This window comes from Neolamprologus multifasciatus, chromosome 22, assembly GCF_963576455.1.
Source record: "Neolamprologus multifasciatus chromosome 22, fNeoMul1.2, whole genome shotgun sequence".
In the NCBI taxonomy this organism is placed as follows: domain Eukaryota; kingdom Metazoa; phylum Chordata; class Actinopteri; order Cichliformes; family Cichlidae; genus Neolamprologus; species Neolamprologus multifasciatus.
In genome coordinates, this window is record NC_140459.1 from 26948892 (window position 1) to 26974889 (window position 25998).

Below are 25998 nucleotides of genomic sequence, written 5' to 3' on the forward strand. Positions count from 1 at the left end.
TTATAAATTTGCTGCTTATTTGCATGTTTGGCACCCCTTTGTCTCATCCTACCACTATGATCATTTGTATTTTCATACTGATGCCACGGTCTTGTCCCACAGCAGGCAACATATGATAAACATATCATAACACTTTTTTTCTTTTTGTTAAAGAAAAAAGAAAAAAAGAAAGAAAAACGGCAAATTAGGTTACCAAAAAATGATTAATTTCCTCTTGCAGAGCAGGTGGCAGTGTGCACCTCGGACCAATTTTACACTCATCTGCACACCTACAGCCAAATTATAATCACCCATTAGACCAACAGTTTCTTCCGCCCTTAATGTGGCAGCTACTCTGCCGCACGTATAAACAATCCAATGAATGTATTTCAAACCTGATTATAGACTTTTCCTGACCCGTTCACTTTCCTAACAATACGATCAAGCAGATACTTATAAAAGAGGACCTTTTGTTTTATGGGAACTGGAGTCATGAAGTCCTGCTATCTGAATATTAATATTAGCTGAGTGCCTGGACTTCCTGCTTTTTATACACACATAAGACTGTGAAGCTAAATTCAACATCTTTGCCTGAATAAAACATATCAAAAAAAAGACACGAAAAAAAATTGCTGGCTATCATCATAAGGGATTATTCTCCCCGTTAATCAGAGACTCGTCTTGTTGATGAGATGTCATTTGGGATCTATCATCAGCTTCTTTATTTTGTCTCCTATATCCTTTAAGATGTCTCATTTTAAACATGAGAAAGGTTTCAATTAAAATACTCTGTGTATGTTTAATGCCTTTAGATTAAAAAGACAAGCTTTCCAATGAGTTTTTTCTACTCTTGTGCTGGCTCATCAGCTTCACATTATGTTTTTCTGTCAATCTGGTCAATTTGGGAAATGTGTGCGTTTGGAAGGAGGGGGCTTCGAGACTCAAATTTGGAGCTAGACAGAGAACGATGTGGCTGCACTAAGCCCCAGTGTTAGATAAATAAGGACTATTTTAAAGTCATACAGAGCCCAAGAAAGCCCTCCCTTAATATCCAAAAGTGTACTGCTTAATTCCCGTCAGCTCACTGTGACGTCTTCAAACCTCACGTTTTCTACAAGCAGCAGGTCAGAATTTCTATGCTATTCACTTCGCAGCAATGGAAAGCAACAAGAAAGCATCCGCTATTGTTATTGTTTTATTAAAAAAGGAATAAAAAGGCAAATATAAAAATAATCTCAGGTAATTTAATTTTCTGTTGATCAACCAACAGTTTAATTAACTGATTAATTTCAAGTCAAAAGTATAACTTGAGCTTTTTAATGTTTTACATTTCTGATACTGAATGTCAGCGACAGAGAAACCCTCACTGGCAGGTTTCTTTAGCAAAGAGTTAAAATGCAGGTGAAGGTCTGAGTACACACACATGTTCATATCTTTGACCGGGGCCACTTTTCAGCATATTGACTGGAAGACATCAAAATCGTCTTATTACAATACAGCATAAAATGAAACAGCAGTACAGCCAATAGTGTTTTACAACCTCCAGTCACCACTTGGGTAAAGTCTATGGTATATATTCTTATCTGAAAATACAGAACACTTTAAAAATATGGTTGCAAGCCATATTCAATATTCAGTTCAATTCACTTCAACTGAGTTCAATTGTATTTATATAGCATCAAATCACAATAACAGTTGCTTCAGGGTGCTTTATATTATAAGGTAAAGACCCTACAATAATACAACGAAAATCCTTAACAATAAGACCACCAAGTACTTGGCGAAAGTGGGAAGATGAAACTCCCTTTAAACAGGAAGACCCCTCCAGCAAAACCAGTCTCAGACATTGGCAGCCACTGCCGTGACCAATTAGGAGTCCAATACCATTTTTATACTATCATGCATGTTATTGTGTATTGTGCTATTGCTACTGTGGTGGAAACCTTAATAACCCAAGTATCAGTCAACTTTAAAAATGACATGACTTTAAATATCTGTGTTATGGGTAACGTGGAATATGTACTCACCGAACACCTTTCGGTACAGTTGAGAATAGTGCTTCACCACCGTTTCATACAGCCTCAATAATAACGCCCAATAACTTACAATGTCTACAGAAAAAGACATTGTAAGTTATTGGGTTACTGGTAGTGGATTGAACTGAACTCCTCTGGTAAAGTATGTGAATGATGGTATGGTGGAGATAAAAGGGATTTAGAACTACATAATTGCCAAGTTTATTAATACTCATCATGACTTTGTCCGCTGCCTTTGTATTGCTATCAAAATGTACCCATAATTATCACAAAATAAGTATTTTATAAAAATACAAGCCCGTAATGTAAGGCTTTAGGGGTGATCTGGAACGCTGACTGTGAGTCAGACCTTTAGCCAGATTCCAAAGCATTGTGGGAAGCCTTCCCCGAACAGGACAGGCTTCAACAACAACAGATTCAAACACATACACACATGTCCAGTTACTTCTGACAACATGCTTCCCCGTTAGCTCTTAGCGTTGGCATATAGATGTCTCTATGATGATGAATAGACAACACCAAATCAAATAAATGAAGTCTATTATCAAGATGGCTTCAGAGTAGTGAAAGTGATGTGACACTTAGGATAATATTAATTTCCTGCCCTCTGTGCATCACCCTGACTCCTGTCAGCAGGACAGACAACAGCAGAGTATCCTTCTCCTCTCCATTTGCTCTCTCTGCATCTCTTTTCTGACTGGAGCGCTGAAACGGGAAACACACACCTCTCTTATTTATTTCTAGCTAGTTGTGGAAGTGCAATCGGCCTCGTTCAAGATTGACAATTTTATGCTGTCAAATTAAAAGAACCCTCTGAATTAGCGAGATAATTGCATGCAATCTCCCTTTAATGGGGCTGTCAGTGATTACTGGCTGCCTCAACCAGCCCTATCAGTGGCAGGGGAGGGGAGTGTGCTGAAATGAAATGTCAATCATATTAGCATAAATGAGTAAATTAGTGCAAGTGGCTCATTGTCAGAGCAAATCAGGCCTGATGTGCCACCCTTCGACCCACAGTGGGGACTGACACTGTGAGGAAGGGAGGATGAGGAGGACGAAAAAACAGAGCCGGCAGGGAGGGAGGGGTAAGACAGACAAAGAAATTACATGTGAGCACATGGTGCTGACAGCTTATGAGATGTACGATTATTATCTTCAACTGGTGAAGCACATTGTTGTGGCAAAGAGCAGTCGGCAATGATTCCTCTTCATCTGCTCTCGTGTCCATCTATTTAGGGCCGCGTGTGCTGCCAGCTGCAGATGAAACTCCAGCTTTATAGGCTGGATAATCATGACACAAGAGGAAGAAATTTAAGGAAGTTCTGAGTCAGGCTTTTAAGTGCACTTCCTCAACATTTGCTTAAGAGCTCTTCCGTTGTTTTTTTCTCACAAAGGGTTTCTCAAACACTTACGTCTTACATTTTGATCACATTGTAAACACGAATAAAAGAAGGGCTTTTCCTCAGCCCATATGTAGCTTTTATTAAGGCCTGGAACAAGGACTTATTTAAAATGTACTTAGATGAGTCACCTCAAGTACAGATTCTACGTCTTATTTTCTCACTTCTGTTTTTGAGACAAGGCGAAAGCGGAAGGTAAAAGTCAGAAGTGTTCACACTAACGTGGAAGTTGTTCGTGTATGTTTTAAATAGGCTTTAAAGATGCATTCAGCTGATAATGGGCAGGCTTAGACTAGTAGGTCGTTTGCACACTTTAGCATTGCGCATTATCCTGATGTAGCAGTATCCACAAGCTACTTCACATGTTGCAGAACAGAGGGACCTTTCCTCGTTCCTCAAAACATCACTTATTAGAGTGATGGTTTAAATATAAAATCAAGCACACGTCCAGCATTTTGTGAACAGTTCTTTAATTCAGTTCATTCCTTTGTCCCATCTTAATATTTTTCTCTTAACAGCCAGTCTCAGATAATGCTACTTTGAAGATCAGCATCCTGGAGTTGCAGTTTTCAGCGCTGACAGTGAGTCGGTTGCTTTGTTGTTACCATTTAATAAAGCAGCCGTTCCTCAGACTGCAGACTCTGATGTACTCGCGCCTTCGCTCACTTTGGACTCCCACTTTTCTGTTTCCCACTGTTCTGGTTAGAGCCAGTTTGCACTCTTCAGTTAAGGGAATAGTGCACACTGCACCACACAGTGGAACATTTCTTACAACAACAATGCAGTGGCTCCAAACACAACCAGTCAACTTTATCACTTCAGCAGTGTAACATTAAACGCAGCCTTTAAACGAATACATTTGCATTAGCTGCAACAGGCCATAGGAACCCAGGAGTGATGGTTGCTGAAAATGGGTTTCTACTAAGAAGTCTGATTAAAATCCATTCCATTAATCATTATTTATAGCAACTTCATTTTAAATACATTTCCATCTCCTTTCCTTTCAAAAACACGGATATTTCTAGTTGACTCCAAACATGCATTCGATTATCGTGCGTTTCTGTGTGTATGTGTGTGAGAGTGACACCTTACACATTACAGGCAGTCAGCTAATCCACTGAAAGTGTATAATGCTGATGGGTGCCACTTAAGGAATCAGATTTGGGATTTACTGAAGAGCATTTCTGCAAAGGAAAAGACTTTTGTTTTAGCACTTTTATTAAATCGAAGCTCTCAGAAGAGGCAGATTAAATATCCGCTTCTTTCAAACTGTTGCCTAAGCTTTTTTGTTATGGCCCAGGTTCACATAACCACAAAGGCGGTTATGCTCTCGAGCCTCGGGACCCAACAGACATTAGAAAACTATTTGAAATGCTATGTGTTAGCATCATCTGCCTTAACTGTGAAGTCAGTGCAGTCCCCCTTTAGGAAGTGTTTTTTTTTTCTCATTTTGTTCAGAACAAAGTTTGACAAAACAAAAAAATTTAGTAAATCTAAGAAGCGTTTGGGCTTTGGGTTTGGTTGACAAAATATCTACACCCTCTAACTCTTTGTCTGAGTGTGTGTGTCTCTCACACACACTCAGACGTTCAGACACGCTCAGCTCTTTCCTCTACAATTTCCCACAGGCAGCGGGGACCGAGTGTAAATCAAGGCAAAATTCCTCCAGTTCGACAATTCATTTGTCCACAGGCTTGTTAGGCAGGAAGAAGGAGGAGAGGGAACGCGTGTCAATAAATCATCTGACGCCTGGCTATATTTATGCCCACAGCAATGAGTTTAACAAGGAGAGCAGTCCTTGAAGCAATATCCTAAGTGGCACTTCATCCCTGTCTCCTTCTTCTACACCCTCCTCCCTCTATTACCCACCCCTCCACCACCGCCACCACTTCCTCCTCCTCATCCCTCAGGAGGCTTCTGATTGTGAAGTGGCAGAAGATGCTTCAGTTGGAAGCGCGCAGACGGAGAAGAAAAAGACGGGCCTAGACACCCGCCCGCTGTCTCTCAGCTAAAATTATCCCGCGAGCCGCAGAGATTTTGAGAACTTCATTTCCTTGTTCATAATTAAACTCCTCAACCTTAATCTGACCCAGTCATTCTCCTGCTGGAGCCGAGCTGGGGCTTCCTGCAGCGCTCACTGAGCCCTTCTTATTACAGGGATCAGAATTCATCCCCCACTTCAGCTGCCAAGTGTGGGTCACCCTATTCAATTATTTTTTGCCATTCGTGGTATGTGAGATGATAGATACTGGACTTCCATGCTAGCATTTACATGCTGGTGAAGCGAGCACGAGGGTTCAGGAAAGGTAACTAAATCTCCACTGTGAACAATATCACTGCACAATGCCGCTCACTACAGAAAACCCTTTAAACGCAGCCCTTTCCATGTCATTGCCTGCACTGCACACAGACTACCAGCAGGTGGCAGTCCTGAACCAGCTCTCTCTCTTGCATGTCCTCCCTGCTTCTTTCCCACACTCTCCCACCCACTGCTGCTTTAATTACTGGCATAAAAGAGGGAGCTGTTTGTCCTGTTGGCTCCTCGTGGACTATCAGCATTGCTCAGACTAAGAGAGACGCTCTTCTTGTTTTGCTGTCAAAGCAGTTTCCAAAATTAAGAGTAGCCTGGCTGAATAATTAAAAAAAGAGGAACAATCAACACTAAAAATAGCAGCTGACCCTACCTTCTCTGACCCTCTGTGTCATTTAATCTCCTTCAAAGAGAGATGATTATGAAGAATGAAAGAGCACGAGGGAATCAAACACATCTCCTGTTGTTAATTTTGCCATGAAACCAAAAGGTGCCACGATCAACATGCGGAGTCGGCCGCTGCCACAGCTACACCTTATGACCTACATGAGCATGAGACAACATCGAAGACTAGGAGAGAGCATGTAGGTTATCAGACACTTTGACCAGCTGTGACAGAGCGATAGCCTGGAAGTGCGTCTGACACCGTGGCAGTATTAGTAGATTTGTCAGTGTCAGACCCTGGTCTCTTAGCATCGGTTTAATATCATAGAGCTCCATCCGAGTTAACCCCTCCGCTGTGTGGGAAGGAAAACAGCAGCAGCAGCCATGATGTTCAGCTTCTCCCGCATTGTCTTCGCTCCCTTTTGATTTACCCAGACCCAGAAGTGTGGCCTTGTGCCGGGCAACATGATTTGAACCAGGGTGGAGAATGGGATACAAGCTCAACTCCATTCATGAAGCTCCCTCATCGAGGGGGTCGCAGCGGTGAGCCTCTGACCTCTCCTTTCTCAATGGGTATTGTGTGGGCGCGTGGATCGGAGGGTAAAACAATCCATATAGGTTTAACAGGCATGAAGCAGAAAGGATAAAGCCTTGTAGACACTGGAAAGAGAGGCCGTCGCAGAAGCCAAAGGGCCCTGCCCTCGGCATGCTGCGGGTCAAGGGCAGCAGGGGAGTCTTGCAGGGTTAAAGGTCACCGACATGCTCACCTGACTCGTGCTACTATCTCATCCCTTTGAATTTGTTGCCTTTCATATTTGATTCCATTTCACTTTTATGCAGTCAGTAGCAATGAACGGCTGCATTCAGTGTGCAGCAGCCCAGGCGAGGGGATTAGCATGCTATGACCTGCTTTGCAATCAACACAAAAAATAACCTTTCCTTTGTTTTATATTCATCTCTTTCTTTTTTCATTTTCTTTTTTTTTTTGCACCTTTCACAGTTTCGTGTATGATCCCACATTATATGCCCAACAAGACAGCAGCAGTGCTCCCAGTCTGTATCCACCCCACGTCCCGCTGTAGTCACCGTGCTCTTTAATTCAACCTACTTTTGTTTTTTTTAGTTGCTCTGATCTAAAAATAAATAAATAAATAAATACATTTTTAAAAATCAATCTGCAGTTGAATTCCAGGATTAGGACCTGTGCGTCAAATTAATTCAGTTTTACCGGGCTATGGAACAGATGGCTGTTTCATTCAGGACTCGGGGTAGTTTTGTTGCCTGGCAATCTCGAGCCAAACCAAATCAAAGACCATAAACTGTCACTTAGGGGCAAGTGGAGTCTGGTCCTGCACGCGATCTGACTGCGAAAGCATCATCATTCGACCACATCGGGCTACTTGCAGAACCTGGTCAGAAATTAATTGATAGTTGAGATGCAAAGCCGATAAAGGGAGCTGCTCCTTTTGGCTAGCTGTGGAGAGGAGGGGTAAAAACTCAAATTCAGGGTCTCACCTCAGCAAAACTAGCTGTGAAACCTGGTGTTATGGGGAGTGTTAAGGGACAGCACAAAAGGCACCATATTTGAATGGCACAGATGTACTTTTATAGTCCCCACAGGAACATAGCAGCTAAAGTTTGGGGGTTTTTTTTATTCTAGACAGCCTACCTATGATATTCACGGCTGAGATAACAACAATGCTCCAAAATGAAATGCTTTAAATACCAAATAGCTCCAGTTTAAGGTTTAATGTCAGCTGAAGGACATGTTGACTGTATGATAACTGGAATACTTTCTTACATTTAAAATTATAATACAACAAGTGCAGTAATTACAGGAGTTTGTCCACTTGCTCACACCGTTGATGAAGTTCAAACACACTTCTGGACGTTGAAGCTATTCTCGCTTGTGTGGTGGACAATGCGAGCTGAATAAGCTGTTACTCGGGCAGATATGGCGAATAAATTTATATTTCTCGACAGTTATGTGTGAGTCATTATTTTCTTATGTGATTACTGTGTTCATTGCACCCAGCAAACTTGATGTGTGCTCTATAATAGAATATGAACTCCAACGTGAGTGCTGCGGGCCTGCTTGTTTTATAGGGCTTTTCTACTCGCTCCCTCTCGCCGCTCTCTCTCTCTGTGTCTCTCTGCCTCTCTCGCTCATTGAGTCAAGGCGGGAGTTTACAGGAACAGCAGGCAAGCAGGCAGGGCCTTGTCACACGGCGGAACAACACAGGAATGTATTGTATGCGTTAGAAAGACAGGACAGTGGGGCGAAATAGTGCGCCAAGTTTCCTAAACCTGTTCTGCGGACGTTGAAACGCATTATATTGTCTATCCCGTGAACAGACGATTCAGAGAAACTATTGCACTTTGTTTTATGTGGCGTACCGGGTAAAAACGCTGTCGTTTTGTGTTGTAAAACAAGAGTCACATACACGCACACACAAGTGAGCCGCGGAGGAATCGTTAAGGTTGCCAGTGAGTGCTGCGGCGCTGAAAGCACACACAGTAAATTGAGGCTCCGGCTTCCGGGAAAACACGGACTGGATTTTGATTTTAATCTGTTCCAAAAAACTGTTTTTAAAAGTGGGAAAATGAAGAAGGGAAGTGTAATAATTTTTTACGTTGTCCTCCAAATATATTCCGCCAAAGTGTGACAGTGAAACGTGTCGTTTTCAGTGCTATTTTTGTCATTTTCAGTCGGTGCTAATGAGCTGCCTGCCTGTTGGAGGGAACGGTAGCTGTACTATGACCTCTATCTCGACTTGACAAGCTTCAGCTCAGTGTTGAGAGCACCAGAAACCTGGCTGCACAGGATGTAGAACTGGTTATTCTGGTGGTCGGTAAACTGGAACATCCTCGTGTGGAGAACAGCCTGGGTCAGATAGTAAAAATGCTCCACAGGCATACAATTGAAGCTTTGGAGGGGTGTGGGGCTGCTGAATTTTCTGTACTATTAAATATTCAGGGCAGACATGTTGAGATGTGGTGGGAATGTTAGCAAAAAGCTACCTTCCATGTAGCCTATAAACGTAAAGGCGAGTTTGTCATACTATAGTTTGTAAACAATTATAATGAATGGAAATTAATTTAAGAGAATATGTGTTTGACTAAAGTCAAAGTAGCAGTAACGTTATACTGTCATGTCAGACTGTTGTAGAAAAACACTAATATATATCCATACAGTGCATTTATTATTGTAGATAGATGAAAGTGATTCAAACAGTATGGTTCTTAAAAAAAAAAAATTCTTGCCACTCCAAGTTATTTGTTAAGACGTTTATATGCATGCACTGTCCACGCCATCAAAACAGCCCGTTTTTTTAAAGAGCATGTTGAAGGCCAGGTCTGTGTGACCACAGACATGTTTAGATCTCCACTATCTAGACGGCGGCCCTCATCCTGTGCAATCTCTTCAGTCTGTCTGCCCTGGAATGCCGCCACTGACAGCAATTCTTCCCTGGGACAACAGGGAATTATTTGGAAAGGGTGACAAAATCAACACACCGTCTGCCGATTATCCCCCTGCTATTCTGGGTCCTTTGGCTTGGCTGTGTGTTCAGAGCATCAAAGAGCCGTCGGTCTGAAGGGAGGCGAAGCGCGGTTTAATCAAACATTTTGGGGTGCCTCTGTTTTCAGTGTCATGTGCCACCATTTCAAAGAAATGAAATACTAAGAAAAACAATCGGGAGAAATCACCCCCTTTGGAGCAAAAAGACTTCAAGCCCATGCACATGTGAATCTCCATTTGGGTGCATTGGGTCTTCTTGCAACCGAGATCATCTTTGGGCCAACTTCAAACAGTTCCTTATCGTCTGTTTCTGCGACACGAACTGCAATCATTTTTTAAACCCACATTTTTGCATTAATATTTCAGGTCATTGATGGGCGGCCAATTATCGAGTGCCACAAAGACAGAGCGTGCTACATGACGTTCGATTAAGGAACTAGAGGAAACATTGGAGTCATGTCGCGAGAGACGCTTCTCTTTGGATTTGGACTCCATCACCTGGTGCGTATGCCCCTGCTTGGCCTGATAATACCCTTTCTCTACCCAGGCCCTTTCTTGATTGTCACGTCTGGTTGACACAAAGTGCTGCCACACGGATGGGGGTTCACCCCTCCCTTGAAAGCCCAGCTGTCAGTGGTTACATAATAGCTGAGCCTTGTTGGGCTGGCCGGATGGCTTTGTGTGCTTGTCACTGAATGTGATTGTGGGTAAGATTAAGCGGCGGGTGAGAAGCCACAGTTAAGGGGTTCCTACCTGGTCTCCTGCAGAGATGACAAGAAGAAGCAGAATCAGAGGTTTTGGAGAGTGCTTTAATGTGGCTCTGCGAGAATTGCATCCTCTTTTCACACCACACATTGTGTTGATGAACAGCGCTTCTCGCTTACATCCTTGATGTTTTATGTATTGCCTAAGTAAAGACCTCAGAGGGGAAAGCTCAGCTGCATGGGGGGCCGATGAACTGAGCATTCAGTGGTGATATATTTAAACAAATGGCATTAACCAAATGCTTTTTTTTCCTTTTTTTAAACATGGGTCTAAAGCTGTAAAAAAAAAAAAAAAAATCCTCCACGCAGATTCAAGAACCAAACGCTCTGATGAATTTTTTTAGCCCTTGGCCACAATCAATAAGTGCTTATGAAATATCATATAATGAATTCACCTAAAAGGGAAAAAAGGCACTTTAGAAATCACAAACCAAGACCAGGACATGCGTGTGATTCCAGTAAACATGATTTAATAATAACTCTGTTATTGAGCTTGAAACCATAAAATTCACGGGAAGTGGGTGGGGGTTGCTAATTTATTGTAGAGAAACCTGATTTCCCCTGGGCCTATTGCATTATAGCACTCTTTACCCAAGGAACGGGCAGGAACTGCTTCAGCTGGGGTACCCTCTTGCCCTGAGAGTGGATGGTCACAGTGATTCCTATCAGATCAAATCTCTCCTAAAACACCTCCAAGTCCTCAATCCACAGGCTAATGACTTGGTCTGCTGGAAGATACTCTGCTCCCTTCTCCTCTTCCTCTCCGTCTCCCTCCTCCTGCCATTCCAGACCAGCTTTTTCCTCTCTCCCCTGCTTATAACAGAGAGCCAAGCCTTACATTAAATCTGTGTTTCTGCATAACCGGCCTTGTATGTGTTTTTTTTTTTCTCCTCAGTCTGCTCGGCCCTCTGCTGTCTCCCTCTCTCCTCTTTCTCTTGCAGTGGAAATAGCGCAAACCAAGCCAGTGCCTCACTATCAGCGCTTTTCTGCACAACCTGAATTCTTCCAGCACAACAGCAAATAAACAGCCATGCAAAAAGGGGGTGGGGGCTCTGAGTACAGCACGACAGTGCCATTTAAAACTGTGGCTATGGAAACCCCTCTGTCTTTTCTCCTAATATATGTTTATGTTGCTGGGTTTGATTGACAGATAAAGGCACACTGGGGGAAGAGCCTCCTTTAAAATGCATTGTCTTCAGCACCTCCTCCCTCTCTTTCCTTTTTTTAATTTTCTCTTAAAATAGGCCTCTCTGGCAGGTTAAAATGAGGCAGAATAAATTACTTTAGCTGTGTTTTGCCCTTCTCTCTCTACTGTCTTGATTTCTACAGTTGCAGGACAAAAATCGCTCTCCTCTGTGCCTGAAATTTAACATTGCTGTTGTCCCTGACTGTGTTCCTAGAGCTCCTTTTTTATTGTAACAGTCTCAGCTAGGATTGCGTATGTGGCGCCTGCTGCTATCAAACAAGGGATATCAAAATCTCTCGGAGAGGCATCCGGCCAAACCCTCGAATAGGAAGGTTCAGGGTAAAGATGCTGTTACGCTGGGTTTATAATTGAAGAGATATTAGTTCTCCTTGTCTGTTTTTCATTTGCAGTAATGACTAAAGCGAATAAATGACACTTGTTATTAAGAGGCACTTATTTTTTCACGGCACAGCAACTCTGTAAAAGTTATTTATTAACTTATTTAAATCCAAACCAAATACTGTGCTGTATGCTAAAGGAGCATACAGTCATATATTTGCACCTGTGCTGCTATTGATCCATATTCCTCCACCTCTTGTGTCATGCCAAGAGCTTTTTAATGAATCACTTTCCGTTTGTAATGCTTCTGTAACCTAATGCTAAGTTGTGTTTGGGCCAGTTGTCTGGAGGAGACAAACCATACTACAGAGACACATGCCAAACAAAACCCTTGGTTGGCACTATGATGTGGGCATCATGCCTTTGCCAGCCTTCACTCTGTAGGGCCTGTGCCAGCCTTTTATAAATGCCCTATTTGGCAAGAGCTGTGCCCAGCAGTGTCTCTTAAGGTTCTGGTTCAAATACCCTCTTCAAATGTGAACCCAATCCAAAGCCTAAATGATCCAAATGATGCGTTCCAAATTGTAAGCTCTCATATCACATTCAGAGGAAATCGTGGTTTATGTTTTATCAACTCCACTGGCAACAGATGGAGAAAATCTGGAAAGTCATATGCACAGCCTCGTTTTACTTTATTGTCACACACTACAGTACATTTTGTTCGTTAATCTCAGCATCCTTGTCCCTTTGCCATGTGTGGAGAATAGGAATGGAGCTGCAACATATCAGCGTTCACGGTGGGTTTTCCAGGTATTCAGAGGGGAGGTGCGTCAAACCACAATTGCTGCAAAAGAGCAATTACAGTTAAATGTTCTCTTTCATCAGCATTTCAATGCAAAGATTTGAAATCTGACCCTCAAGCCAGTACCACCTCTATCTTCATCCACCTTCCTGCAGGCCAACAATCAGTACCAAAGAATAGTTTCTGCCCTCAGAAGCCTTGTTGTCCCCTATCTCAGCACCTCCCCGCAGAGTCAAGATAAAGTTTTGTTTTCACAGTTGACTAGTGGGTGGGTGGTGCTGGATTCCCCTCACCCCCCCACATACACACTGGCTGCAAAAGGTCATTCTTGACGTGTGCCATGGGGGCATGCTCGCTGTTATCCCACATGCCGCCTTGCAAATGTAGTGTTTCATGTGACAAAGTTTGTCCCCAACTTTTCCTCCTGTTTCAGTGACTCTGACACTCACATTCATTCCCTTCTTCCTTCCAGTTTTCTTTGTGAGTAAGAATGATCGCACCTGAAACAGCACAAACATCAGCCCCCATAAGAGGGAAGAGTTCAGGCACAACGAAAGGCGCATCTGTAAACAATGGGTAAAAGACTGGGACAAGAAAATGATTCAGCTGGAAACAGCTGAATTATATATCCACTTTCAGAATATGAGAAGATTGGTCTCTTGAGCATCTTCAAGAGCCCAGGGATTGAATAACATCAGCCGTTTTTCAATATAATATCTTGTAACAACATACTGATATTATGTGCTGAAAATGGTTTCTCCATAAAAATAGACTCTATTTTTCCGTGCTGGATAAGTACAGCAGCTCGCAATTCTTTATTTCATTTTTCACACCATCCATTCATTCATGTCCAATTCATCTTCTCAGCCTGCCACAGTTCATATTGATGCATGCTCAGGGCTGTTTTGTAACAGGTAGCTTAATCACACCAGTCTTCAATGTGTCAGTTTTGTCCGTCTCTCTGCTAGCCCACTCTGCTTTTCATTAAGTCTGCATTACAGTCTGCTATTTCACCTCCAAACAAACACAGGTCCCCTGACTGCCACCGCTGATTGGAAACTTGTAGCTCCTGAATCCCTAATTCAAACAATCATATTTGGTTCAATTAAACTTTTAAATATTCATTCATTCTTTCATGAATATACTGCATGAGTGGAATCTAAAGTCCAATCTGTCATGTGCATGTGGAAAGGAGAGCAGCGCCATCAACATCAAAGTATTTTTTGAAATGAATGAAATCTTTTACAAGCGTTATTGTATTAAAGTATTTTTAAGGCAATACAATGCTTTTTTCTATTGTTTTGGTGTTTTAGATTTATTTTCACACATTTAATTGTTTGTGTTTTTAAAATTAATCATTGCTTGAAAGGAAAATATCTCTTTAATTATTTTATAAATCGATAAACTCCTTTTTCAGTCTCACAATGCCAGATTTCTGGATGATCTCACTGTCTGAAAATCTTTGTCACTCCATTGAGACAAATATGAAGTGAGGGACTTTGTGTGATTATAAAGTCATTCAGGTCAAAGCAACAGCCAGCCTCTGACAGCGAAAAGTTTGAAATGACATATTTGGAGAAAAGGAAGTGAACAAAACACCTAGGAAAACGGATAAAGTACAAGAAGCCCTCTGACAGCACCTCCTCCAAGGCAGCTCAGTATTTACTTTTAAATACTTTGTTCTTTTTAAATGTACTTTAAGAAGTTTGTAGTGCAGGAAAAACAAGCACAAAGTGCATGATTTTGTTATTTGCCCTGCTGAAACCCATTACATAGCTAGTATAATTATTGGTTTTATTTATGTGGATACAGTACACGTGTAGCATTCATGCAATTACTTAATACATTTGTTTAAATGTTTTTTTTTATAAGTAATAAATATTAAAAAATCATAAAAAAAAATGAAGTTTTTTTTTTTAATTCTAAAAAAAAGGATTCTTATTCAGGAACAATTTGTATTTAAATGGTTATATCCTGTTACTGTAATGCACATAACAGTCATAATAAAATAATTTGATATTTAGAATCCCCATATATCATTCTTCATACATGGTGTCAGTACAAACAATGGCAGTGAGGAAAATAAGGAAAATAGTTCTATTTTAGCTCTATATAGTATTATTATCACTTTCACCTTCAGATCAATCTATTGACCTTAAAGGAGAAGTCAAAGGTCAGATGTGACATGATATTTTAAATCCTTTAAATCCTACTTTCTATGTTGAAAATAAACATCACACTTGTAAGAATCAGATTCGAATTTATAATGCTTCTATATTGGTGTTAAAAGGGAGTTTTTCCTTCCCACTGTTGCCAGAGTGCTTGCTCACAGGGGGTCATATGATTGTTGGGTTTTTCTCTGCATGTATTATTGTAGGGTCTTCTTTTCAATATAAAATAAATAAATAAATAAATAAAATTGAATTGAATTGAATTATTCAATTTTCTAAAAAATAAATAATTAAGTTAACTTTTAAGACCCTTGGGAAATATAAGCCAAATTTGAATGGATCCTTAAACAGACCAAACCAACTTTTTGAGCTAGCATATGGTCAAAAAGAATAATTCAATTCACTTTTATTTAAAATCACAACAACAGTCACCTCAAGGTGTTTATATTGTAAGGTAGAAGCTACAATAATATATACAGAGAAAACCCCAACAATCATGTGACCCCCTATGAGCAAGCACTTTGGCGACAGTGGGAAGGAAAAACTCCCTTTTAACAGGAAGAAACCTCCAGCAGAACCAGGCTCAGGGAGGGGCGGCCATCTGCTCCGATCGGTTGGGGTGAGAGAAGGAAGACAGGATAAAAGACATGCTGTGGAAGAGAGACAGAGATTAATAACAAGTATGATTTAATGTAGAGAGGTCTATTAACACATAGTGAGTGAGAAAGGTGACTGGAAAGGAATGATTGATTGAGTATGATTCAATGCACACATGCACGTAAATGCTATTTTATAATTTAGATTTTTCAAATTTTCAAATTTATTTAACACAGCTCTTGAGTGCTTGACTTCTGTAAATTAGTGTTTACAGAAGTCCGGTGCTTTCTTTTGATATACATATTGAAAAAATATATTATGAATATGAATTTGTTGGCGGAGTCTTCAAAGATGACTATTAATATTAATGAATATTAGCCAAAAAATTCACAGTAGTTGGCAAGTACAAAATAATATGGTGTATTAAATGCTATGACGTCTCAAACTTTGTATTTAAACATGTTTTTGTAAAGCTAAGTCAAGACTTACAGGTATACATGAATCTGAAAAATTTAGCAGCCAAATCAGTTAACATATAAGTGTTGCACTTACACTCATATAAATCTTTTAAGTTTATCTTAAAATGAGGAAATATAACACAATGCACCAATAAGCCATCTTGAGACTGGAGTCGAAGAGCACAGAGAACAGTAGGGTCCAGAATAAAGGACCCTCCTTTAAAAACGTAACAGACTTTAACAACATAACAGACCTCATGATATTTGTGCAAGTTTACCTCTGGCAGAGTACAAACTGTTCCACGAAGAAGAAACTTTATTACGCAGTTACAGGGTGGTGTTGTTATGAGAGAGCTAATTGTCTCTTTATTGATTAGGATAGCATGTTCCTACACTTCAAAAACTTTGATAATAAGTTACTTGAAGGGAGAAAGAAACTGCATTGCAATGAAAAGAGAATTAAGTCTTTCGTAGAGGAAAATTTTATTTTCAAATCAGGAATTCACTCAATGTTTAAGTTTCATTTTAAAGTAAATTTTTAAAAATATATATTTTAAAAGCAATGTGGTGTTGCTTTGTTGCAGTGCTTTTTGAAGGCTTCTTTATTTCATATTTAGTGGTAAATCTGGTGGTAAATTCCACATACATTGAATGTTACACATTGAATTAGCAGGGGGATGTATATATATATGATGAGATGAGAGATGAGATAGCCTTTATTTGTCAGTTGCAGGTCTTTTGCCCACAACCGAGATGACAGACCTTGCCGACCGTACATACAATACACAAACATCACATTGGGGAGACAGGTCAGGCTAGGTAGCGAGGAAAAAAACATCGAAATATGTAACACAAAAGGATAATACAGGAATGCACAGATATCAACACACCATAGCACAATAAACACAGACAAGCAACATGGGAAAGAGTTCCAGTGTGTACATCTGATCTGCGACCGCTGCAATCTTTCGACTGCGCCTCCAACTGACCCGATGTCCACATCACAGGGGAGGTAAGCGTTGGAGGTGGCGTTGGATCCGGGGTAGGAAGGGTGATGCGTCGGTGAGTGCTTATCAGTATCAGTATATGTATGTGTGTGCGTGGCCATACGCGTGTCCATATATATATACCATTTTGCAAATTTAATCAAAGCAAAATAACTGGTTTGCAATACATCAATTAGTACTAGTAATAAAACTTTGAATACCAAACTTCTGTCTGACTTTCCAAACTGTTTCTCTGACTCTAGAAGCTTCGAGGGAATTTTTCCACTAGAAAATTTCGAATTCATTCCCATAAAACTGACATTTTACAATAAGGCGCATGCAGCTTTTACAAGAAACTCAGCGGGGTGTGTTCAGATCTGATGCTGTAAAATTTAGATACGGTCGGACAAAAGTCGTGCATGTCTTAAAGTCGCTGTAGGTAAATTATAGACTGAATACTCAGAAATTCACTCTGTGAATTAAAAAAAAACTGATAACATATCCACTGCATAATGGTTCTCAGAAAAAAAGTGGATATGAAAGCATAGAACAGAAATTGCTGTGAATGATTTCTGTAACTAGCTAAGCCTAGCAAGTACAGAGACTTTGGCTGGCATGTCTGACCATAGAGACTTCTACAGGAGTCATAAACAGGTTAATACTTAGAAGCTAGAATATAAACTTATTAAAAATAACAAGAAGCTTTAATTTTTTTGGAGGAATCCAGGTTTTTTAATCCCCTATAGAAGCCTGTGGTGGTCTTATTCTTCCCATATATTTGGCTCCTGCTTCATAGCTGAGAGACTGAAAAGATGCTGTGTGTGATTTACGGGGACCTGTGAATCACACACAGCATTGTTTTTCAGTCAATGAGAAGCTCACACGCTGGGCTCTCTGACCCACAATGGAGCAGTTCCTACTATGCTCACAGTGATGAGTTTCCTTACTACAGAGATGATTCCCCTGACGGTTTCTTTTCATCCCTGCTGAAAAGAGAGCGAGTACTTCTCTGTCCTTGCAGGGTGGACACCGTAATTTTGAGTGCTCTTAACCTTGCCTGGCTTTGTTGAGATCGGGAGTCTTTCCTTTGCTTCTCATGAACACACTGCGAGAAAATGGAGTGTTTAGAATTCAGCGCCGGTGCCTGTGTGGACTTTATGAATTTGGGGACTTGGGAAAAAAAATGCCCCCTAGCAAATTATCACCCCACACACAAAAAAGGTGGATGAAAGTGCTCCGGTGTAACCTGAATATGTCCTATCGGCTTTGATTTGAAAGCCTGTCATGGGGCATAGAAGTCCCCTAGTCTAGTTTTCACCTAAGGAACAGAGAGAGGATTTCAGTGCTTAGGAGAAAATAATACAAGGACTGATTGAATGTGTGCTCTGCAGTTCAGGGTGAGCTGTGGCCACTAGCAAAAAGTTTGATTCCATTTGATCAAATCAGGTAAGAACAATGGCTGAAAGATTAACTTGAAACATGACCTCATAAGGTTGCAGAATAATTCCCAAAGTGCTTTTTTAATATCCGTTAATCTATCAAAGCAGTATGTTGGGATTAAATGTATACTGTGGCACCTGACTGTGAAGGCCGGGCCAACATATGTGGTTTGCTTTGTCTTAAAGCCAATATAAAAACTGTTGTCCACATTTATTAAAGAATTGTGCAGGAAACCATGCAGGTCACCTACTGGACATCTCTTACTCTAGCACTGTTTACGAAACAGTGGGTGTATGTTTGCCAGGTGTACATTTAAACAGCAGGTTCCACACACAAACTGTCTGGGAACAAGCCGGATGCCAATTGCACTTCGCAAAGTGGCACTTCCTTCCTCTACACACTCCAGACTATGCGTTGAACTGCTGCCTGGCAACCCTCTGGAAGGGACCCAACTGTTTTGATTGTGTGTGGCCGGGACAGCGCGGGTGTGGGATTGACACTCGTGTTGGGTGCAAGTGTGCGTAAATGATGGACTCTTGACAGCCATAAATTCTCAGCGTGTACAGTATTGTCAGGTGCGTGTTGTGTGTGGCTATTGTACACGTGGGTGTGCACCATGCATGTGCGCCTGAATTCAACTCCGGTCTTGTTAGGGAATTCCACACCACATTATTGGGTTGTCTTGGTGATTGTATGGCTTCATTCCCAGACTGGATCCCAAGGGATTAAAAGAAAAGCAAAACTCCTGAATGATCAGTCACCAGTTAACTCAGCTAGAGTGACACTTTTACAGTCCAGTGCTGAAATTATGTGAACAAAGTTGCTCTATTAAAAATGCATATTTAAGAATATCAAAGGCCTACATAACTGAACAGAAATGGAATATTTTTGGCTTTGTTGAGTTTGTAAAACATTTATGGCCCCAGCCAGTCCAGTGAAATGACTGTGTTGTATAGAAAAACCAGATATGATGATATGAATAACGAACACCCAGCAAATTTTTGCGGCTCTAAATGCAGCTGCTGTTTTCTTTCTTTTTCCCTTCTTATGATCAACCCCTGATAAGAAAACAAAAAAGAGGGGGCTGGATGAAGTCCAAGCTGCTGCCCTGGTGACGGCCAGGAAAGCCATGGCACCAGGGCCGAAGGTGATGCATCAAGCTCATCCTTGCAGGGAGGCGGTGGCGAAGCACAAGTAAACACTCTTAAATCATCGTCCTGGGACACATGAGGGGAGAGTGGGGGGTGATGGGGATGTAGCGAGGAGAGCGGAATGCCACATGACCCCCCCCCCCCCCCACCCCCCTCCAATCCCTTCTGGCTTTCCCTGAGCAGGCATTATCAATGGTCAGAGCAAAGACACAAATCGCAGTCCAGGTGAAACAGCTTGCAGGCCTTCATTGCTTTTTCATCTTTGGTAAAATAATTGCAAATTTGACAAAAGACACAGGGATCAAAACTGTGTAGGTAGTATGAATCTTTTCCTGCGTGTGCCAAGCCAGATTGTGACAGTGAATTAGCGAGTAGTAAGTTATCATGGTAACACTTTTTCATCAAGTCATCTGTGGGAGGCAACAGTTATAGTACAGGGACTGTATACGAGCAGCAGTATCAATTACTGTAGGTGGCTGTTGTCTGATTCAGCTCCAGCACTTCATAGAAAGAAACTCTGCTTTCGAAGTTTCATCCTGTCCCTATTAATTCGGTGCTAAAGGAGGTCCTCGTGCCTGCTGCCGCTGAGCTTGTCCGAACAGGCAGCGTGGCATTTTAAAGAAAACCATATCCTTGTAAAACAAGAGTCACATAAATAAATGCATGGCACTCTCTGCTGCACAGGAGGTCTTTAGCATCATGTTGTTGCTCTCCCACAGAGATTTAACATACCATATGATCTCAGGGCTTTTAAGTCATTTTGCAGCCACACAGGCGGCTGAAAAAACAGATAAATATTTTTCAAGGTGAACCCAGATAAATGGAGCACATTTTGAAGCCTCTTCTAAAATAGGACTGAGAACATGCAGCATAGAAAGCAGATTGCAGTGCGCTTTAAAATATATATATGAAATATATATATATGATATATATGAAAGAGAGAAGAGAGATTTATAATAAACAGCAAGTTTATGCTAAAAAGAAAAAGAAGCTCCCTACCCCCCTCCTCCCTTACAGCCTTCTATCTGCGCTCTCTGCTAACACACACACACACAGCACACACACTCCTCCCTTAGCCTATATAAGCAGACAGCAGCTGAGCTGACCCCCTCCACCCTGCATTCTCTCCTTTATTAAACATACAAAAGCTGTCTTTGCAGCTTTGAAATACATGTGGATATGTTTGTTGATTTCTTAGCAAAACTTCAGGAAGAAAACATGGTCTACTTCTGCACAGATAGTGTGAGCAATATGAGCAGAAAGCCCCGCATTGTAGAGAGAAAGGGCTGAGCAGAGCAGGGCGCTGCTGCTTCCCATCCCCCACATTCACATAGCAAAGTTCTGCTGCTTTTGCAAGCGGCAGTGCTGCCTTCACGTGCTCCACGTGAACGCTGCGAATGCACAGTGTCGCAGCGTTCAGGCGCTACAGCTCGGAAGTGAACGTTATTTTTTCACAGTCTTTTCACTTAAAGTAGTGAGCATTGTGTGTTATTCGATTATATGAAAACGAAAATACTGTGTTGTCAGGCTTGTCTGGTTTTTACATTCAAAGCAAAAAGCACGTGTAATGCGGTTAAGTACGTTATTTACGTTAATGTGCGCTACATTATTTAACGTATAGAAGGAAGGTGTCGTTTCGTGTGAAACAGTGAAAAACATTATAAAATGTTGAGTTTCCTCAATTTTGTTTATTACTTGTAGTTGTCTGTAGAATAAACCAATATTTTTTCTTTTAGCTTGTGACCTGTGTGTACGTCTTTGCTTTAAAGTCTTTGCTTTGCTGTTTTGTTTGTTTTTTAATCTAATGAATTCGACACTTGTTTCCTGTAAAGTAGCTAATGTCACCTTAGACCTATTAGAGCAGAATCTAAAGTGCTCCTTTCACTCCCCTGACATTTTTGTTGTATTTATAAAGGAGATTTGGCACTCTGATCGCACTCTAGACAACATTAGCTTATGGCAATTAAGATGTTAAAACATTTTATAGTCTCTTTCATATTTACTTAATTTTTCACTCCCTATAAGTCTTTAATAATAGACTAGGTGACGTTGATTAGGAAAATTCCGACAGCACTTGAAAGCAGCACGAGGGCTGATGCTGCTGCTAGGAGAGCGCGAGGCAGGCAGGCAGAGAACACGAAGAAAAAGGGGGTGGGGAGAGAGAGAGAGAGTGGTGGAGAGACTTAGGGTGTCTGTTCCTGTTAATTGTATAGGGCTACTTCATGCTTTCTCCAAATATGTCCTGTCCACTGTGTGCTGGAGTGAGGCTCGACTCCTACATGATATGTTCAAATATTCAGCGGCCCTGTCACTTTTCCCACCATCGCTGTTTCTCATTTTCTATCTCCACTTCCTGGTCTGAGACTGGCTCAGTCCATCCCCCATTCTTCTTCCTTTTCTGCTCCCTCTCTCTCGCGCGCGCGCGCTCTCAAACACACACATGCGCCACAAACATGCACAGGTTGTAATTTCATGCTTTCCTCCACTGTACCCACTTCTCTCATTTGCTGTTGTAGACACATGGAAGCAGTCACTTCCACCCATTAGCACACTCTTATAGAAGATGACATTGTAGCCTATTTTGTTCCACCCCTTTCACCAGCTGATAGAAACCCACAAATGTAACAGAAGCGCTCACAGCTTAAGCACGAACTGCACAGTTGTGGCTGAAATTTAAAAAAAAAAAAAAAAAAAAAGTAGTATGGCAAAAGAAGGGACGGCAGAAGTGTTTTGATAACACAAAACAGTCAGTATTTAGCAGTGAGATATATAAAGAAAGACCATGAGCACCAAGCACGTGGCTATTTGAAAGATATTTGAAGTAAAAATGAAATGTGGAAAATTCTGGTTATTTGTAACGACAAACAGAGCTATTCAACATTTACTTTGTAAAGTTACGTGTATCGTAGCAGGTAGTATCCCCAGTATAAAAGCATACAACTAAAATCGTGTTTTATTTACTAGGATTATATTATGTATTATATTATAACGCATATTGATGAATTCCTATTTAAAATGAAAGACAGCACAGAGAATTAGTGTAACTTATTTTCTAAATAAACATCTCTCCAGGAGACATTAGCTTTTTATTAATTTGCGTCATTTAATTACCCTCTGTACGGCTGGCACTTTATGCTAACAAACACCGCTTCTCGAATACGTCGACGGTTTTATGTATGCGCTCAGTTCAAAGCGTATTAGACCTTCAATAACGGCTCTCCTTGTGTATAAACAACAGGGAACAAGCAGTCCGAATCCAGTTGCTGTAGATTCCGCTCCGGGTTTTTATTTTCTCGCGACATGTCGGTAAGATGGCTGTATCTCGCGGAGCCTCGTGCTGGTTTGGTTGATTTCTAGCTCGCGCTCTCGTTCTGTAACAGAAGGCCCCCCTCCAACACACACACACTCAATTGTGTCGGTTAAATTCACTTCCCTGGCTCTGTATTTATACATTTTTTCTTTCACAAACTTTCCCCTCTCTGTTTTAACTTTAAACGGAGTCGCGGTGGATTACCGGATACCGGTCCGGGCGGAGGGAAAAGGGGGGAATGAACCGGGACAACGGGTACGTTGTTATAAATATACTTGTATTTATATTCAATGGTTATTCGAAGTTTGATTGTGTGTGAGTCGCCGTGCTGAGAGAGAGGCAGAGAAAGAGTGGGGGTGAGAGAGAGAGAGGGATATCATGGCCGCTCAGGTCGCTAGCGTCGCCACTCTCAACACTAGCCCGCCATCCGAACTAAAAAAGCCGGATCGGGACACACAGGAGGAGTCGGTACCGGGAGAGAAACAGCATGAAAATAAGGAACCGGGACCTGACGGCGGATCTCCTGGGCAGAAGGAGCTGCAGGACGGGACCGATGCTGGAAATGCTGGGGGAGGAGGGGATCCTGACATGAAGAACGGCAACGGGAATTTACCCAGGGTAAATAATAATAGCAGTAATCAGAATGATACAGGCGGGCCCGAAGGGAATAACCATCCCGGGATGGGACACCACCACCCGGGCCCCTTTCCTCCACCTCCTTACGGTTACAACCAGCACTACACCCGGGCCCCTTTTCATCAACATGGCGGACAACAAAGCCCTGGCATGGCAGCTGCATCGGGGCCGGGCATGATGGACTCTTACCCCCCTAATTCACACGAACACGGCTACCCCAACCATTACAACAACTACAGCCCGTTCCAGAACAGGACTTCTTACCAGGGCCCGGGATACGGGGCCATGAATTCCCCGCGTAACAACCAGCCTCCGGCTGGGGGGCAGCCAGGCAAGCAACAGCCAGCAGGAGGAACCACAGCTATGGCTGCCTCTTATAATAATCAGAGATATAACATGGGAAACCAACAACCTACGTCTACGCCAACTTTAAATCAGCTTTTGACATCCCCCAGCCCTACCAGGAGCTACCCGAATTATCCCCAAGGAGACTATAACAATCAGGAGGGGGCCAACAAGGGACCAGGGGATATGGGCAGCAGTCAGTATGGTGGGGTCCATCCGGCTTGGCAACAAAGGACCCACCATCCGCCTCCCATGAGCCCGGGAAACACTGGACAACCTCCAAACAGAAATCAGGTAAACTTCACTCACTGCACTGACACACTTTGGCTGACTTAAAGTCTCTCAGTCGCTGAGAAAAAGCACTGTAGAGTTGAATATTGCATTGGACCAGCCATTGTCTATGTAGCAAGAGCTCTAAAATGGCTGCCTCTCTCTCTCTCCCAATACCACCCCTGCAATAGTGTTTAGACAGAGAAAGAAGCCGCATATTCCGTCAGAAACAACTTTCCGAGACGTGGGTATCGGTGTGTGTCCCTGCTTGGTACAGGGCAAGAGTTAGACTAAGTAGAGCAAGAGTTAGCGGGGAGAAAGTGTGTGCGTGTGTGCAGGGAGATGAGGTGATATTTGTTCGCGGTATTGCTCTAGCCTCGCTGTCAGTGCTGTAACCGCTGTCATTTCTGCGAGAATCCGCAGCGAGTCCGGTTCTTTTCGTTGCCGAGCTCCCTCCGGTGCTATCAAAAGTTGTGTCAGTGGCTGTCGAGGCGATAAACAAGACGCAAATGACATCGATAGCCGTTAAATAATATTTGCATAATCATTAAGAAAAAGAGCGCTGTGTCTGTTAAAAAGCCGCTGCAGGCCGGAGTAGAGATGTGTCTCAGAGTCGGGTGAATGGCAACAATTCCATCCCGATAAAGTGTTTACTCGGATCAAAGTGTGATTGTGACCGCGATTGATTCGTCTCGACTTGAGGGTTTTCATTCATTGCGGGATCGGTTCGACTCGGTTCGCAGTCTTTTTTTCTCTGCCTCTTTCCTCCATGTGCCGCCTGTAAACACGGCCCCGGCGCTCGGAGTTGGCAAAGTGCAGATTGCCTTTGCTTTGGGATTTGAATTATGGAGGTAAAATCCTGCTGTCAGAGCCAGGAGACAGTTGGTCTTAGGTTGACATGCGAGCCGAGATCTGATTGGCTCCCCCATCCCTCTGCTCTCGGCCATTTATAATTGCATCTAATGGAAGGCTGCAGAAAAACAGCCCCCTCTGCCCAGTGTTCCTCCACTGCGTAAAGAAAACATAGTCTCTGCCTCTCTTTTTTGATTTTTTTGTTGTATTTATTATCATTTTGAGCGATTTTGAATGCAGCTATATGGTCGTGTAATTAAAAAGAATTGTAAAAACATATTTATTATTCTAGTGGTATCAACAGAAATCTAAAACACAAAGACTACTTATTTATCTGTAAATGCTAACCTATGATTTGGTTGCATTTTATTTGTGAAAGCATTTTGAGAATACAGTTTGCTCAGTTCCTCCCACTGCAGTAATTTGCATGATGATGTAGTGATGTGGAGTCACCGTTGTTTTTATTTGTGTGATTAACCTGGCACGTGCTCAGTCACTGCTTTGCTGTTATTGACCTGGCATGTAAAGTTTGGGGTTTTTTTTCTTCATTTTTTCCCATTTTTGCTTGTGGGGGGAGGGGGGTACACAGCGTGCACTGCTCCTTCAAGTCAACTGACTCCAGAACAGCAGAGAGAGTAGGTGTGGTCATATAGCCCCTCTCCTACAACTGTGTTCTGTGCTGTTTCCAGATCAGGAGTTGAGGAGACTGGTGTGGCCCTGAAAGTCTTGTGGCCACGTGATGGAGCCTGCCTGGCTGCAGTTGTGTTTACAAGCAAGCAAGGTGTCAGCCAAGTGTCACAGCTTTTTTTTTTTTCTTCTTCTTCTTCCCGGCAGGTAGCCTAATTTACTTCCACAGGCAGAGTATGTCAACAGTGCTTACCTACATCTTTCTCTTAAGAGATAACCGTCCCTTGTGTAGTGTTTTATGCTACAGTTATGTGTCATAGGCAATGTAGGTAGGTAGAGTTGGATGCGTTTGAGAATATTTTGTGGGTTTTGGCTTAATTAATTAAACATATATAAGCCACAGAAGGATGCTTTATCTGTGTACATACAGGATT

At 42.0% G+C, this 25998-nt stretch overlaps 1 protein-coding gene across 1 annotated transcript in view; it reads left to right on the forward strand.

Moving 5' to 3' along the window:
• Positions 1 to 22784: 22784 nt before the first annotated feature.
• Positions 22785 to 25998, forward strand: part of arid1ab (AT-rich interactive domain 1Ab) — a 56736-nt gene continuing 53522 nt past the window's right edge. The window contains exon 1 of the mRNA XM_085148023.1: positions 22785 to 24109. Within this exon, the coding sequence (XP_085004149.1) occupies positions 23213 to 24109 (897 nt within the window). The 5' untranslated portion in view covers positions 22785 to 23212. The remainder of the gene's footprint in view (positions 24110 to 25998) is intronic.